Genomic DNA, 14505 nt, shown 5'->3' with positions numbered 1-14505 from the left:
TGAATATCGAATGAGAAAAATTACACCGTTAAGCAAACTTATATTACTTAATTATTCATCATAGGTATAGTTTGGTATACTTACCACTTGCGACTAATATTATGCATTAATTACGTGGGCTGACTTCGAGTTTGTATAATTAACAACTTTTGTATATGTATAATTCGACATAATATACAAATAAATATGTATAATGCCAATTATCTAACCAGTATACGCATATACAATTCACCTCTTTTGCACTCTTTGTCCTCTCTCGCTCGCCTCTCTCCTGCCTCTTCCAATCTCACTTGTCATATATACAAATTCGTATGTATAATATATAATTATATATACGATATACATATACGATTCACCTTTTTTCCACACTTTGCCCTCTTTCGCTTGCCTATCTTCTCTCTCTCAGTCTCGTTGGCCTCTCTCTCAATATACATGTAGTTACAAATTGTAATTATCAAACAATAGTTATAGAATAAGCTACTTTTAAATAGCTATATGTAGAAGTTTCTCTTTAAAGAAAGGTGATGTTAAGAAGGATCGAAACTTTTTATTTAATATGTTTTTCTGTTTTTTCTAACCTATGGTGCAATACATATATTAACATATCTATTTATACGATTTCCAATTGCCCTCAAATTTATTTGTTTCTATTTTCTAATCAAACATCGTTATTAAAGATGGACGGAATCCATATTATTACTATTATAACTGTCAAAATAGAGTTAATCTAAACACATTATTAAACATATCTGTCACGTGTGTTATTTACTCTAAGATGGATAATAACACATGCAATATATATGTTAAATTATTGCTTTTTTAATAGATATGTCAATTTTAAAAAATGAACAAATTATTATGAAGAGGATAGCATCTATTTTTTAAAAAAATTATAATTTTTTTATAAAAATATATACTACGCTTATAATAAGACTGGTTTAATCTTTGATTTAGTAACTTGGAAAGACGTTTTTAAGTTTTCTTTCTTTTATTCTGTGTGTAGAAGGTTCTAGTACACCTCGTAGAAGATAGTAGTACTAATACGAAGAGAAATATCTCCAAGTATTTTTGCTGTAAGATAAGTATGCGATTCCACGTCACTATATTTTATCTTATCAATGGTAATACTTTGATTTACAAAATTCATTAATGTAGGCCCCACCCTGTTTGACAAATATCCTATTCATTTTATTAGCATCATTATCCATCATTTTTTTTTTCCAATTAGTTATATCAACATTGATTTACCTTTCCCAAACGCTACGTCAGCAATTAGATTTGTTCAAATCTAAATCTTAATGTATAACCGACACATGTCGGTGATAGGCGGAACCAAACACAACCAATCTCCGGTTTGATTGGAGAATCACAACATGTAATAGCCGGTTGTTTTCATTAGTCAACGCAACGCATGAGTTCCTTTATATATATCATTCCATTACACTTGGAAATTTTACAAAACAGAATCGTCTTTGACCCAAAAAAAAAAAATAGTTGTTTACATGATCAGTAGAGTGCATCAAGGTGTGATGAGGGTGATTCATCAAGGGGTAAAGGATCATCAAGCAACAAGACGAGGTGACGGTGGAATCAAGACTCTTAAGGACTCGTCTTGTGGTGCTGGTGCTGGTGCTGGTGCTGGATCATCGTCGAGGCAGACATGGAAATTCTGTGGTGGTGTTGATACCAATGCTCTGATCAAAGCAGCAAAGGCTAAGAAGATTAAACAGGCGGAAGAGTCTTTTAGGACTGTCATGTTCTTGACCTGCTGGGGTCCTTAATCTCATCAGTGCCTCTGCTGTGACTCAACTAAATGAGTCTTATGTACAAAATGTGATATATGTATATACACACTCATCTGAGTCTAGGTTTTTTTATTGTATATATATATAAGGAAAGACCAGTGAGTTTTTTAGACTGGCTACTGCATGTATATTTGATAGTTTGAACTAGAACTATTACAGCTTTTCGATTGTTGTTAGCTATTGATTTGTGTTATTTCATTAGTTTTAAGTAAAATATTTATTAAACTTTTTATTTTATCCTATATTTAAATTTACGTTTATGCACGAAGAATTGAATATGGCACTGTAGATGAAGTATTATTTTTTTAATTAAAAGGTATCGAATTTGAGAAGAAAATTCTAATTATGTAGCGCGAATTCAAATTAATTGATTTCTAATTTGGAGTACCATATGTCAGGCGAGAAATTAAAAAATTAAAAAAATATAACTAGGGTAAAGATAATAATCATTATAGGAATAGATTGATTTTAATATGATCACATCATTATTTTAATTTTTTCTATTTTTATCTTTGCTTATTTCTAATAAAAATAATACTATTTTATTTTGTATCTTATCTTTTTCATGGTAAGCATACACCATATTCTATATTAAAAAAAAACATTAGGTTTACAATCCAACTTTTTTACTTTTTATTTTATTTGAAGATATATATATATATATATATATAAGTTTCTCGTATAGATGTTTGGTAAAATTTCTTACCGGAAGAGGTGGAAGACTGGAAGTAGTTTTTGGGAAGAAATGTAATTATTTCCTCCTTTTAATTAATTTAATTAAATATCTTAATTTGATTAAGAGTGAGATTTTGTTAGGAATCAATCTTTTTCTTAAATAAGGAAAAATTTAAATTTATAATTTAAATAAGTCTGGAATATATATATATATATAAAAGATGGGATGGATCATAAGATTTGGGCCTTGTGTGTAGCATGGTGTGCTGGACCAACCACTAGCCCAATTTTATCTCCGTCTCGTTGAGGAACGATATTTTCAATTTTGTTTTTGTGAATTTTCTTTTAAACAGTGTTTTCATGGGTTAAAAAGTAATTCTATTACTTTTGTCACATCTCAAATTTCATTCGAACAACTTATGACACGAGTATTATATTCATACAAGCATGAAGATTATAAAGCTTTGACAAATACAGATAAATTGCTTTAATAAAAAGATCAGATAAGCCCAAATTGTGAACATTAATTGGCCACCGAGGCCACAAACCACAATTATTAACATCAACATTGATTATTGGAAAAATTGTATAAAATAATAAATTATTTATTTAAATTATATCATAATCACAATTTAATTTAATTATAATACGTAGCAAACAGTTTTCATTTGTCTCTCTTCCTGAGTTTATCGTTTGCCATTCTCGATTTCTCACTGGACAGTCTCTCCCTTGCCTCTCTCACTTTATACAAACATAAATGTATAAATGTGTTTCTGTTTGTATAATGCGAGACGAAACTGTATATATACATATCTTTTCTCTCTCCCTATAGAATCTCGCTCGCCTCTCTCACTTTATACAAACACAAATGTATAAGTTGTGTTTGTGTTTGTATAAAACGAGAGAAAATTGTATATAAAAATACAAATACATATATTTTCGTCATATACACTTATAATTATACAAATATAGATTTTTCCCTGCCTAGCTTTATTTATCTATCCCTCTTTCTTGATTTGTATAAAACACATATTATACAATTGATTCTTTTGTATTTGTATACCAAAATACATTATACAATTAATTCTTTTGTATATGTATGCAGAAATATACATATTAATAACCATAGCAAACATAATTTTTATGTTTGCCAAACCTAAAATATTTAAGATTAGGCCATTAGTTTGGGGACTAAGGGAATATTTAAAACGAAAATCATTTTCAGGTAACTTGTCCACATTCTTCATTAATCTTGACAAAAAGTTCCAACGGTCAGATCCAATCCTAAAATTACTGAAGAGAATAAGTCATAATTGGATTTGGATTAATGATCATTGAAAAAAAAATATGAAAGAAACACATGTAGAAATAGTTTAAACAAAAATTAAACACGCATTTGTGCTGGTCTAAGCAGCAGAAAATTTGAATATTTGACATTATTTTTCCTTCTTGGACTGAATTAATTACATTTCCACTAATGGAAATATGGAATTAGTCAACTTAATTTGAATTTATGAAACCTAATCCACTAATCAAATTGCATTTACTTAATCCACTACCGAGGATGAATAACTAATAGTGATGTCCACTTAACAAAGAAAACTTTTAACTTAAACTTAGAATCTTGAAAAAACAGAAAATGTAAAAAGTTTAGAAAGAGAGAAAATATAAATTAGTAGTCATATTGGCTAACTGATTTTTTTTAATAATATTTAATGTTTTAGAAAAATAATAAGTTATTTGTTTTTTGCTAGATCTACTATTACTAATTTTCTAGTTAGTGCCTTAGTGGAGTGCTCGACACATTTAAAGAAAATAAACAAATGATAAAGGTTTTTTAGTATCACCAAATACTTTTCTATCATTTCTTTTACTATTATTATTATTATTATTATTATTATTATTATTATTGATTAATTTAAAAATCATGTTGTAGGGTAGAAAATAGAAAACGTCTTTTGTTCTTTAGGACATGATTGGCGGGAGAAGTGTCTATGCCACGTGAGTCAGCATCCGCGTGAGCATATTGAAATTCAAAATTAAAATTATGGCCCCTTCTGGTTAACTGAATATGGTAAATCAACGACAATATATTTAGGATCGTTTGTTACAAAAATGAATAATGTAGGGATTAGCAATGCAGAGATTAGTAATGCAGGGATTATTTTTATCAAGTGTTTGATTCATTGTTTCTTATCTAATTTTGTGTGTGGTTTAAAAAAAAATTTTTTAAAAAAACTTTTCAATTATACCCTAGAGTTATTATGAGATTTTGTATTTCATGTAATTGAGTCAAAGTAGATAATTAACGGAGAATATTATTTTTTTATAACATTTTTAACTAGTTAGGAGAATAAAATTTTTAGTGTCATGTTCACTATTTTCTCACTCAAATTATTTGAGAGTAAATAATTGTCATCTTAATAAATTAGAGTTAATAATTCAAAAGGTCACACAACTATAATGATTATAGAGAAAATTTATTAAACTTTATTTTGTATCAATAAATTTTAAAAAACTCTTTACCATAAAATAAAATAAAAATATAAAATAAATATAGAAAAATAAATTAAACTATTTTTATACTCGAGATGTGTGTGTGAATATATATATACACACTCTTGTTTTAGACTACTTGTGTAATGTTTAATGAACTTTCATTAAGAGACAATATTTTACTTATGAATTGTTCTTAAATTCATACATCAACATTAACATATTAGTAGGATTATAATATTTTATATTAATAATAAATAGATTGAGTAATTCATATTTTAGAAACAAAAAATTATATCTAAATAATAAAATTTGTAAGCTAATTTATTTAAATAACTTTATTAGTATAAATATAAAACATAAAATCAAAAAAATAAATAAAATATTAAAAGGATTTGAGGGGTATTTTTGTCTTTACCTATAATAGTCCCATGGTATTAGAGTTAATACCTCCAAATGGAAGGTATTAGTAATACATCACATAATACCATGTAGGATGTATTAGCTAATCCATAGATTAGTTATACATAGGCTCACATTCCTACCAAACACAGTAGTAAATTATACCACATCTAATACATGGATTATTTCTTTTAATATAGTCTATCAGACGCCCCCTTAATGTAATTTTATAAATGCTTAGGAGCTTTAAAAATATATATAATTTTATTTGTATGTTGTGAATTCTAAAGATAAAAGATATTATTTCCGAAGCTCAAGTCTCAAATTTAGTAGGTAAGAAAGTGCAGTAACATCAAATAGTATAATATTAAAATAATGTTTAAGCGATAATAAAAATCAAAAATAGAAATAGTGATAAAATAAATAATTATAATACAGATTTAAAAAAATTAAGCAATATGTTTGACTATCTATCCTCTTTCTATTTTAATCCTCAACCTCCAAAAATTTTTTATCCAGATTTTTGGGCCCATGCCCTCTCGTGATTAAATTATATATTATGAAAAAATTAGCATGATTTTTTTTAATTAAACATGGACCACTGGTCCCATTTTATTAACAAAGTCTTAAGCATGAAAAGTTTGACTTCGAAGTACGAGAAAATAATTTTTTTGTTTAAGTGGACGTTATTATGTGTTAGTCAAAGAAGTTTCGCTCAATTAGTTGGATTGATTAGGTTTTTAATTACTTTGACCGATCCACATTAATTATTTCTAACAAATATTTTTTTAAAAAAATAAAGAAAAAGTTAAAACTCAAAATATAGTTTTAAAAGTACATTATAATATTGTGGTGGGACTGGTATAAAATATTGTTGATAAATTTGGCCGGATTATAAACTATAGAAACTAAAAAAATATTTCAATCTCTTATACTAAGACACTTCACGTTTTATTGTCTTATTTAGTGAAACAACACATTTATATGGAATATCCATAAACTGCAAAATATAATTTTAAGTCAAAATATTACAGATATTCATGTCATATATCTTAGCTACTATGGTTATGATCTATCAACTATTTTCTGTACCCACCTCTCCCCATTTTATTTTATTAATTTCATGTTTAATCAACAGCTACCAATTTAAAACTAGTCCATTATTTCCAAACGAAGTATCAATTCTTTTCTTAATTAGTTCCTTTTTTTTTCATCCGTTAATATTTGCTTTAAAGTCTGATTTATGCAGATTTACAGATAAAAGCTGTTTGTATTAGCACTCCTTAAAAAAATCATACCTAGAAATTTTAATAAAATTTAATTTGGAATGAATATTTTTTTTTCTCTCTCATATCCACCCAATAACAATAAGTACTCTATAAGATACGAATCATTTTGTATAAACTTTTTATCATTAATTATGATTAAGTTTTAAATTAAATAGTACTCCTTTTTCAACACTATAAATAGTAGACTAAAATGCATAACCAAAAAATTAAAAAAACTAAAATGCCGCGTGGTGTATAAGTTAAATTCCACCACTTCTAAATACAGCTATATATAAAAATTAAATATTTATAAACATGAAGCGAATTACTGTTAGTTTTATCTATAAACCAATGATAACATTAAAATGTTTCTTTATTTGACTAATTGAATTTATATACATTTTCAATTTTGTATCATGACTGTATAAGCGAAATATATTAATGAAATCTGATAAATTTAAAAATTATTATTCAAATTCAATTCTTTTATTAAGAGTCATATAATCCATTAGAGTTTGAAACAACTTGATATATCGTTTGTCAGATTAGTTAGCAGGAAGAAAACATTTTTACAACTTTCAATAATTCTAGGAAGACAAATAATTTATATCAAATATTTTCAATACTTCGCTCTAATATTTTATTTGTTTAAAAAACTAAACGGTATAAAAGTAAGAACCCCCACAAACTTTCTCAACTTTGCCCATTGCATTTCCAAAATTCAACTCCCTGCTGTTCCAAAAAGTGTTGTCAACAAGCTGTCAATAAAGGAGACTGCACGACGTCGTTCTGAAATCTCCGAATTACCGGCGAAAGTTCCTTGGTTTCCGGTATCTGATGGCGATCGCCGACGAGAAGGACGGTAAAGTTTGGGGACTGTTTAAGCTCCCTTTTCGAAACACACAGTCAACGACGACTTCGCGTTCGTCTTCGCATAATACTCTTCATTACCGCAGTCAGCAGCATCAATCTCTCGGAAATACTTCTCTGGATGATGGATCGGTTCCTCGTAGCAACAGTTCCAGCTCCGTTTCTTCAGTAGCCAGGTCTTTGCTTCCTGCACGCCGTCGGTTGAAACTTGATCCTTCCAATAAGCTTTATTTTCCTTGTAAGACTCTATTCTCTCTCCTTATTTTTGGATTATCTGCAAATCTCATTGACATTCGGTTGAAATTAGTGTTTGTGGAACTTAAAACTAGCTTTAATTGGTGGAATTAACAGCTCGTCCATTTCATTTTACTTGTCCATTTTAACAAATTTATTACTTCTTTTCAATGTTGCCTTAGTATTAAATAACTATATAAAGCCAAGTAATATGAAATGAAGGTAGTATAACTTAGTCGTTCATCATTGATTGGTTAATAATTGTTTAGGTAAGGCCTTAATGATGCATTATATGATAATGCTTATTTTAGATCATGCCGTCTTGCAATAAAGTGTTATCAATTTTTGGTCAAGTTTCTATTCAGTAGTTTAGTATGGGAAAGGCCAGCCAACCAGATCCTTTTATTTTTGGTACAGACCGTTGTGTGTTATGATGACCTCTCAATTAAAGCTTAATCAGAGACATGCTATATTTTATCCCTCGTGCGTTTGTATGGAGGATAACACTTGAAATTTGTTGCAGTGAATATCAATAGAATGATTCTTCTTTCATTTTATATGTCTTAATTTGATTAGACAAGAAATTAAGAAAGTATGAGAGACTTTTGAATCTAACTTAAACTGAAGATGTGCATAATTCATTCTGGCAGTTTTAACCATGCCATGTGGGATGTAGGAATTGTAGAGTAACTATAAAAATAGAAAGTGATCGTGTTTTTTATGAGACAGACTATAAAAAAAACTACTCCCTCCGTTTAAAAAAGAATGAGCCTTTTTCCTTTTTAGTCTGTTCCAAAAAGAATGATCCCTTTTCTTTTTTCGGCAATACTTTAACTTTAACATTCCACGTGGCATGTTTAAGACCACAAGATTAAAGGGTATTTTGGTACATTTGATAGAACCATAAGATCAAAAAGTCTTATTTCTTTTCTTAAACTCCGTTCCAAGTCAAACTAGGTCATCCTTTTTGAAACGGAGGGAGTATGACATAAATTGAAAAAGAGGGATTATAACTGAAGATTTTCATTGATCACTTGTCATAAGCCTTTTCTTTATATGTTAGGATCCTCCGCCTGCTCGTGTATATATCAGAGAGGTCGAATTCCCAAACCCACTGTGCAGAAAATAATTCAATATATCATCTTTAATTAATGAGTCTCATGCAGCGGGTGTTATGCAACACTAGGTGGTGTCTCTTTCCTTCACTTATGTGAAAGTCTTTTTACTTTTATATTGTTCGACTCCTGCAATATATCAAAAAAGCATCATGCGATTCTTGTGAAATTAGATTAGTGATTATAAAATGTAAAGCTAGTCCTCTAAATCATGTGATGAATGATTGTGCATTTGTAAAGTATGTTAATTTGATTGCACATGTGTTTGATATAGTTATGTACACCTAAGATAGCGTAAACAAATTTCTAGAACCTCTTCTGTCAAAGCATGTTGCCTATCTCGGACAGGAGTATATACCAGATCCTAGAAGTGTGATTGGAATAACTAACCTACTCTAGTTGTCTCCTAAATAGTTGAATCCATTTTGGTAGTTTGTGTTACATATCAGTATACTCTTCTCTTGATGTAGCCTGGTTTCAGGAATCTGACATGTTGAATACAGTATTTTTCTTGAGAAAGCTCATTGGGGTTTTGGTTGGAGGTTTTTGAACTCTTCGTATCTGATCCCATGGCTTTACAAGTTGGTGGTTAGTGTAGTTTATGCATCTGGATATTTTGCAAATGCGTTCTCTAGTGATCAACAAGATTGTATGAACTTCTTTATACTTGTGCTTGTAAGGGACTGCTTCTGAGTTTTACCTTTTTTCAATTATTCTCTACTGTAGTTATGCTAGAATATCACCTGTTGTTGGCTGTCATAGATATAGATGTGCATTACTGACTTCCAAAAGATCAACATTTTATGTTTTTTCCTGGAAGTCTCTGGTTCTTAATAATTAAAGTTCCCCTTTTTTCGTTGTTATTGAACACGTTTCTCATTTTATTTGATGCCTCTTTCGATTTGCTAGATGAACCTGGTAAGCAAGTTCGAAGTGCTATCAAGATAAAAAACTCTAGCAAGTCTCACGTAGCTTTCAAGGTACTCATGATTTCTTGTCTCTTCTCCATACACGGTCACTTCATTCTCCCCTAGCCGTCTTTATAATTTTTAGCTAGAAACTATTTTGAGAATAAATCTTGATATATTTATTTTATATGCGTTGTTGTTTTTACATGGTTGGTGATGTTTGCCTGTTCTGCATTTAGTTCCAAACAACTGCACCCAAAAGCTGTTTCATGCGTCCTCCCGGAGCAATTCTCGCCCCCGGTGAGAGCATCATTGCAACCGGTAATATTCATCACTCTTGGTCTATTTCCTTTCACATTCTTCTTGTGAACACCATTTTATGCAAGATACAATTGTCATGTTGCAATTGAATAATTACAATGTGCAAGTATTTCATTCTGATTTTGTGTCAATGTCATAGTATTCAAGTTTGTAGAGCATCCAGAAAATAATGAAAAACCAATGGACCAGAAGAGCAGAGTAAAGTTCAAGATCATGAGCCTCAAGGTGAAAGGACCGATGGACTATGTACCTGAGCTGGTTAGTAGCTTATTTCTTTGCAAGGAAGTTCCTTTCCATTTAGCATGTCCTTCAGCACTTCCAGTTTCCGTGATAAAAGAAGCTGGTTTTGAGTTTGTTCCATACTCTTATTACATTAGGTCAATTGTTTCTTTCTGGGGGTTTGGTGGGCTGGGGGCTTCAATTATCACTTTTTAATGGCGAAGGCATACTTCTGATTTTTGTCAAAGAAAATCGGGTTCTCCCTCAGTAGGTTTTCGTTTTCAATGATGATGTGGTGAATTATACCACCAAAATTGGCTCTGTGATAAACTGCATAGTCATTACAGCAAAGATGTTTTCATCCATGCTGAAAGATGCATTTGTAATTATGTTGAAAACTGCATAGCTTTAGGAGAAACCTGTTCAAATTATCTCTAATCATCGCCTCTATGTTCTTAGTTTGAAGAGCAAAAGGATCAAGTAGCTGTAGAGCAAATTCTGCGGGTTATCTTTCTCGATGTGGAACGTCCTAGTCCAGTAAGTATACGTTATAGTGAACATCCATATCATGATGCCAATTTTCGTTGGTTTTTCACTTCAGATTATGAAAGAGCATCCTTTATATACGGGGCTATAAGGCAGAGAAAAGATCATCTAACAAGTTTTTGTTCATTTTGTCTTGTGAAGACTTTGGAAAAACTGAAGCGCCAGCTGGCGGAGGCAGACGCTGCTCTTGAGGAACGCAAGAAGCCTGTGGAAGATACAGGTCCAAAGATTATTGGTGAAGGGCTTGTCATAGATGAATGGGTAACTATCATTTCAACTTACAATTAGAATCTTAAAATTCCTTTTCCTGACGCTTTCATGTTTCTTCTCCTTTGTGCTTTATAGAAGGAAAGAAGAGAGAGGTACCTAGCTCGGCAGCAAGTTGAAGGCGGTGTGGAATCTGTATAACTTGCAGGTATTGTTTCGACATCTTAGCTTTGGCTGGAAAAGATACCAGCCTTATTGTTGTGTGTAATTGGTTGTTCTAAGAGATATTATGTCACTAAACACATTAGTGAACATTCACAAGAGAGAATTTCAATGTCCCAATCACAGTTACTTGGTATAGCCTCAAAGCTGTATATAATGTCATTCCTTTTAAGTAATGAGAGATTTTCAGTTGAAGGGACCTTTATGATTTACTTCTTTAATCAGTGTATGTATCCAAAATTTAACTATACAGTTTTGAATATTCATAAAATTAAGAATATTTTCTCTGTCAAAGTCATCATCTAATAATTTAAAATAAAAATTGAACGGGGAAACAGAAGCAAAACAAGAAACAGATACCAAAATGATAAAAATGGGTTAAAACACTAAATTAGGTTTATCCAATGTATAAGAGTCGCAGCAGGGTATCAAATAATTACTTCGTCCACCCAAACTAGGATAGATAAGAATAATTACATATAATACATTGTTTTATCACTAAATTCTATTTAGGGTCCGTTTGGATGGGCTTAATAAAAGCAGCTTTAAAAAAGCACTTTTGAAAGTGCTGAAACTTATTTTTAAAATAAGCAGTTATGCGTTTGGATAAAAGTGCTGAAATTAAAAAAAAAGTTGTTGATGTGTTTGGCAAATAAGTGCTGATAAATAGCTTTTTAAATCAAACTGTCTGAAATACTCTTAAAAGCTGTTAACATAATAAAAGTTAATTAATTTATATTTTACAGCCATAAATAATTATATTTTGCTATCATTCACATATTTCTTCACTTCAAATTGGAAGTACAGGAAGAAGTTCAGCAGCTATGTCAAACGTGAAAAGGGAAAAATGGAAGATATAGATGTTAGAGTTATGTGGATAATTTGGAGATTGTATAAAAATATTAAGCGCAAAAAAGTAAAAATATGGTCAACTTAAAACAGCTTATAAGCTAAAAAAAAAAAGAACCCCTACCCCAGCTTTTAACTTTTGGCTTAAAATAAGTTTTTTTATTACTTAAAATAAGTTATTTTGAGTATTGCCAAACAGCTAAATAAGTCAAAAACCAGCTTTTTAAAGTCAATTTGACCAGCTTTTAAGCTGAGCCAAACATGTTCTTAATCTAATCATTATAAGTAATATGATTTAATATAACATAGAAGGTAAATATAATTTTTTTATCATTTCATGGTATTGTAAAAGACAAAATTGCTGATACATTCCCCCGGCATAAATAACTTAGAAAATAATCATGCACCAAGTACAGTGCTGACAAAAACGTTACATAATTCAGCCACTAGAAATTCTCGAAACTATGGTCACCATTTATTTTATGAGTTTTATATTGTACCCAAAACCACTGCTCTACGCCAACGGATACAACCCCTTAAATTCATATATAAACTGCATCCGTGCACAAATCTTATCTACCCAGAAAAAAAATAAGTATAGCAAAACAGAGGAAAATTAAGAATATGAGTAGTATTTATCTAAGTAGAGTTTGTATGGCAGCTAGTGTAGCTATGGTTGAAGGACAAATTGATCATTCTTCTAAGTATACATCTAAGTTTCGACCACTTAGTCAAATCGAAAATCCAAGATTACCAATTGGAAGTAGTAATAATCTGCAGAGTGAAGAAACAGGGAAACATGTGGATGAGTCTCTTCAACAAGTCATGTTTCTTAATTGCTGGACACATAGCTAGCAGCTCGAGAGTGCGTAATAGTTCATTGATCGAGCTTCAAAGCAGATTCAGCCTCTGATTTTGTAATGGTCATCTACGATTTTGCAAAACAAAAGGTGAATCTAGGTTCATTTGAACCTATTGTTTTCGGCTCGAGAACTATATGTATATATGTGAAATAAATGTAATGTATACTTATTTTTTACAACAAGAAATGAAAGTCCAATTTAATAATAACAAGAGCAAATTTAGTGCCACTTGAGAATTAATTCCAACAATAGGAAAAGTTCATAACATAATGGATACAACAAATTAAACCAACCATAGTAACTTCATTTTACTTTAGAGATAAGCTTAATTCAATATCCATTTTTTTTTAATCGGTGTGATAATTTTAAAACAAGGTACCATCAACACAAAGCCATTGGCCTACAAAAAGAGCAGTACAGTTGAGGTTTGGATTAATAGCATTGAACTCATCACTGCCCAAACCAAATGTGTGAGAAACGTCGAAGCATGTGTCTCCATCCTTCACATTCACCACCTTCGAACATTCTATTTCACTTTGCGGACTTGGACTCGGACTCAAACTCGAACCCTCTGTTTCAAAATTTTGAAACAAAGTCAATAATGAAGGAGTTGATAACTAAGAAATCTCGAATAGTCGAATTATCAGATATATATGTGTTGATTGTAAGATAAAATTAGTCAAATATCACTTGTCCGTAAAGTTGCACATATTCAGAATATCCATAGACAAGTAAAAATAAATAGGGATAGTAATAGAAAACTATTACTACAATTTACAACAATATACATGTGATACAATTTTTGTGAATAAAGGACCATGGAGATAAAAATTGGGTAGGAATTTCAATTCTTACCATGAATAGTAAATTTGCTTTCAACCAAAGTGATAGAGAGAAGAAGTGAAAGAATCAATATGAATGACAAAACTCTATTATTTGGCTTGGCCATCTTTGTATCTCAATTAGCTTAGTTACCTTTTTTTTCTTCTAATGTATAGTTATTTAATTTATGTGATTTTCATAACAAGTAATGCTGCTTATTATATATGTGAGGAGTTCAAGAATAAAAACAAATAAAGTATGTGTAAATAAAATTCTCAGTTACAAAAACAAAAGAAAAGGCGGCAAACGGCAGTGGGGTGAATTGTAACAAGAGAATCAAACAAAGGTTAAAGATGAAAACTATGATCCCAACAAGAAGAAAAGAAACTTTCTAATTAAGGGTGTGTTTGGTACGAAGGAAATGTTTTTCATGGAAAATGTTTTTCTAGAAAAATGTTTTTTCATGGAAAACAAGTAGATTTTGGACTTATTTTCTCATGTTTGGTTGGTAAGTAGAAAATATTTTCCGGAAATGATTTTTAGTGTTTGATTTATGAATGAAAAATATTTTTGAGGAACATCTTTTATTTTTACCAGAATACAAAAGAATTTATGAAATTGAAAATATTTTTTAAAAACAAATTTTTTTTGGGTAGTGGTGATAGGGGGTGGGGGGTAGTGGG

At 30.3% G+C, this 14505-nt stretch overlaps 1 protein-coding gene across 1 annotated transcript; it reads left to right on the top strand.

Annotated features, from left to right (window-relative positions):
- The first annotated feature begins 7324 nt into the window (after positions 1 to 7324).
- LOC107008957 (vesicle-associated protein 4-2) lies at positions 7325 to 11483 on the top strand. Its single transcript, XM_015208182.2, has 7 exons — positions 7325 to 7754; positions 9775 to 9845; positions 10013 to 10094; positions 10234 to 10352; positions 10773 to 10850; positions 11001 to 11120; positions 11205 to 11483. Exons 1-7 carry the CDS (start codon positions 7484 to 7486, stop codon positions 11265 to 11267), a joined length of 804 nt encoding a protein of 267 aa, XP_015063668.1. The 5' UTR covers positions 7325 to 7483; the 3' UTR covers positions 11268 to 11483.
- The last annotated feature ends 3022 nt before the right edge of the window (positions 11484 to 14505 follow it).

This window comes from Solanum pennellii, chromosome 2 (assembly GCF_001406875.1).
Source record: "Solanum pennellii chromosome 2, SPENNV200".
NCBI classification, from domain to species: Eukaryota; Viridiplantae; Streptophyta; class Magnoliopsida; order Solanales; family Solanaceae; genus Solanum; species Solanum pennellii.
Note: the sequence above shows the minus strand (reverse complement) of the source record. Positions and strands in the feature narration are given on the sequence as shown.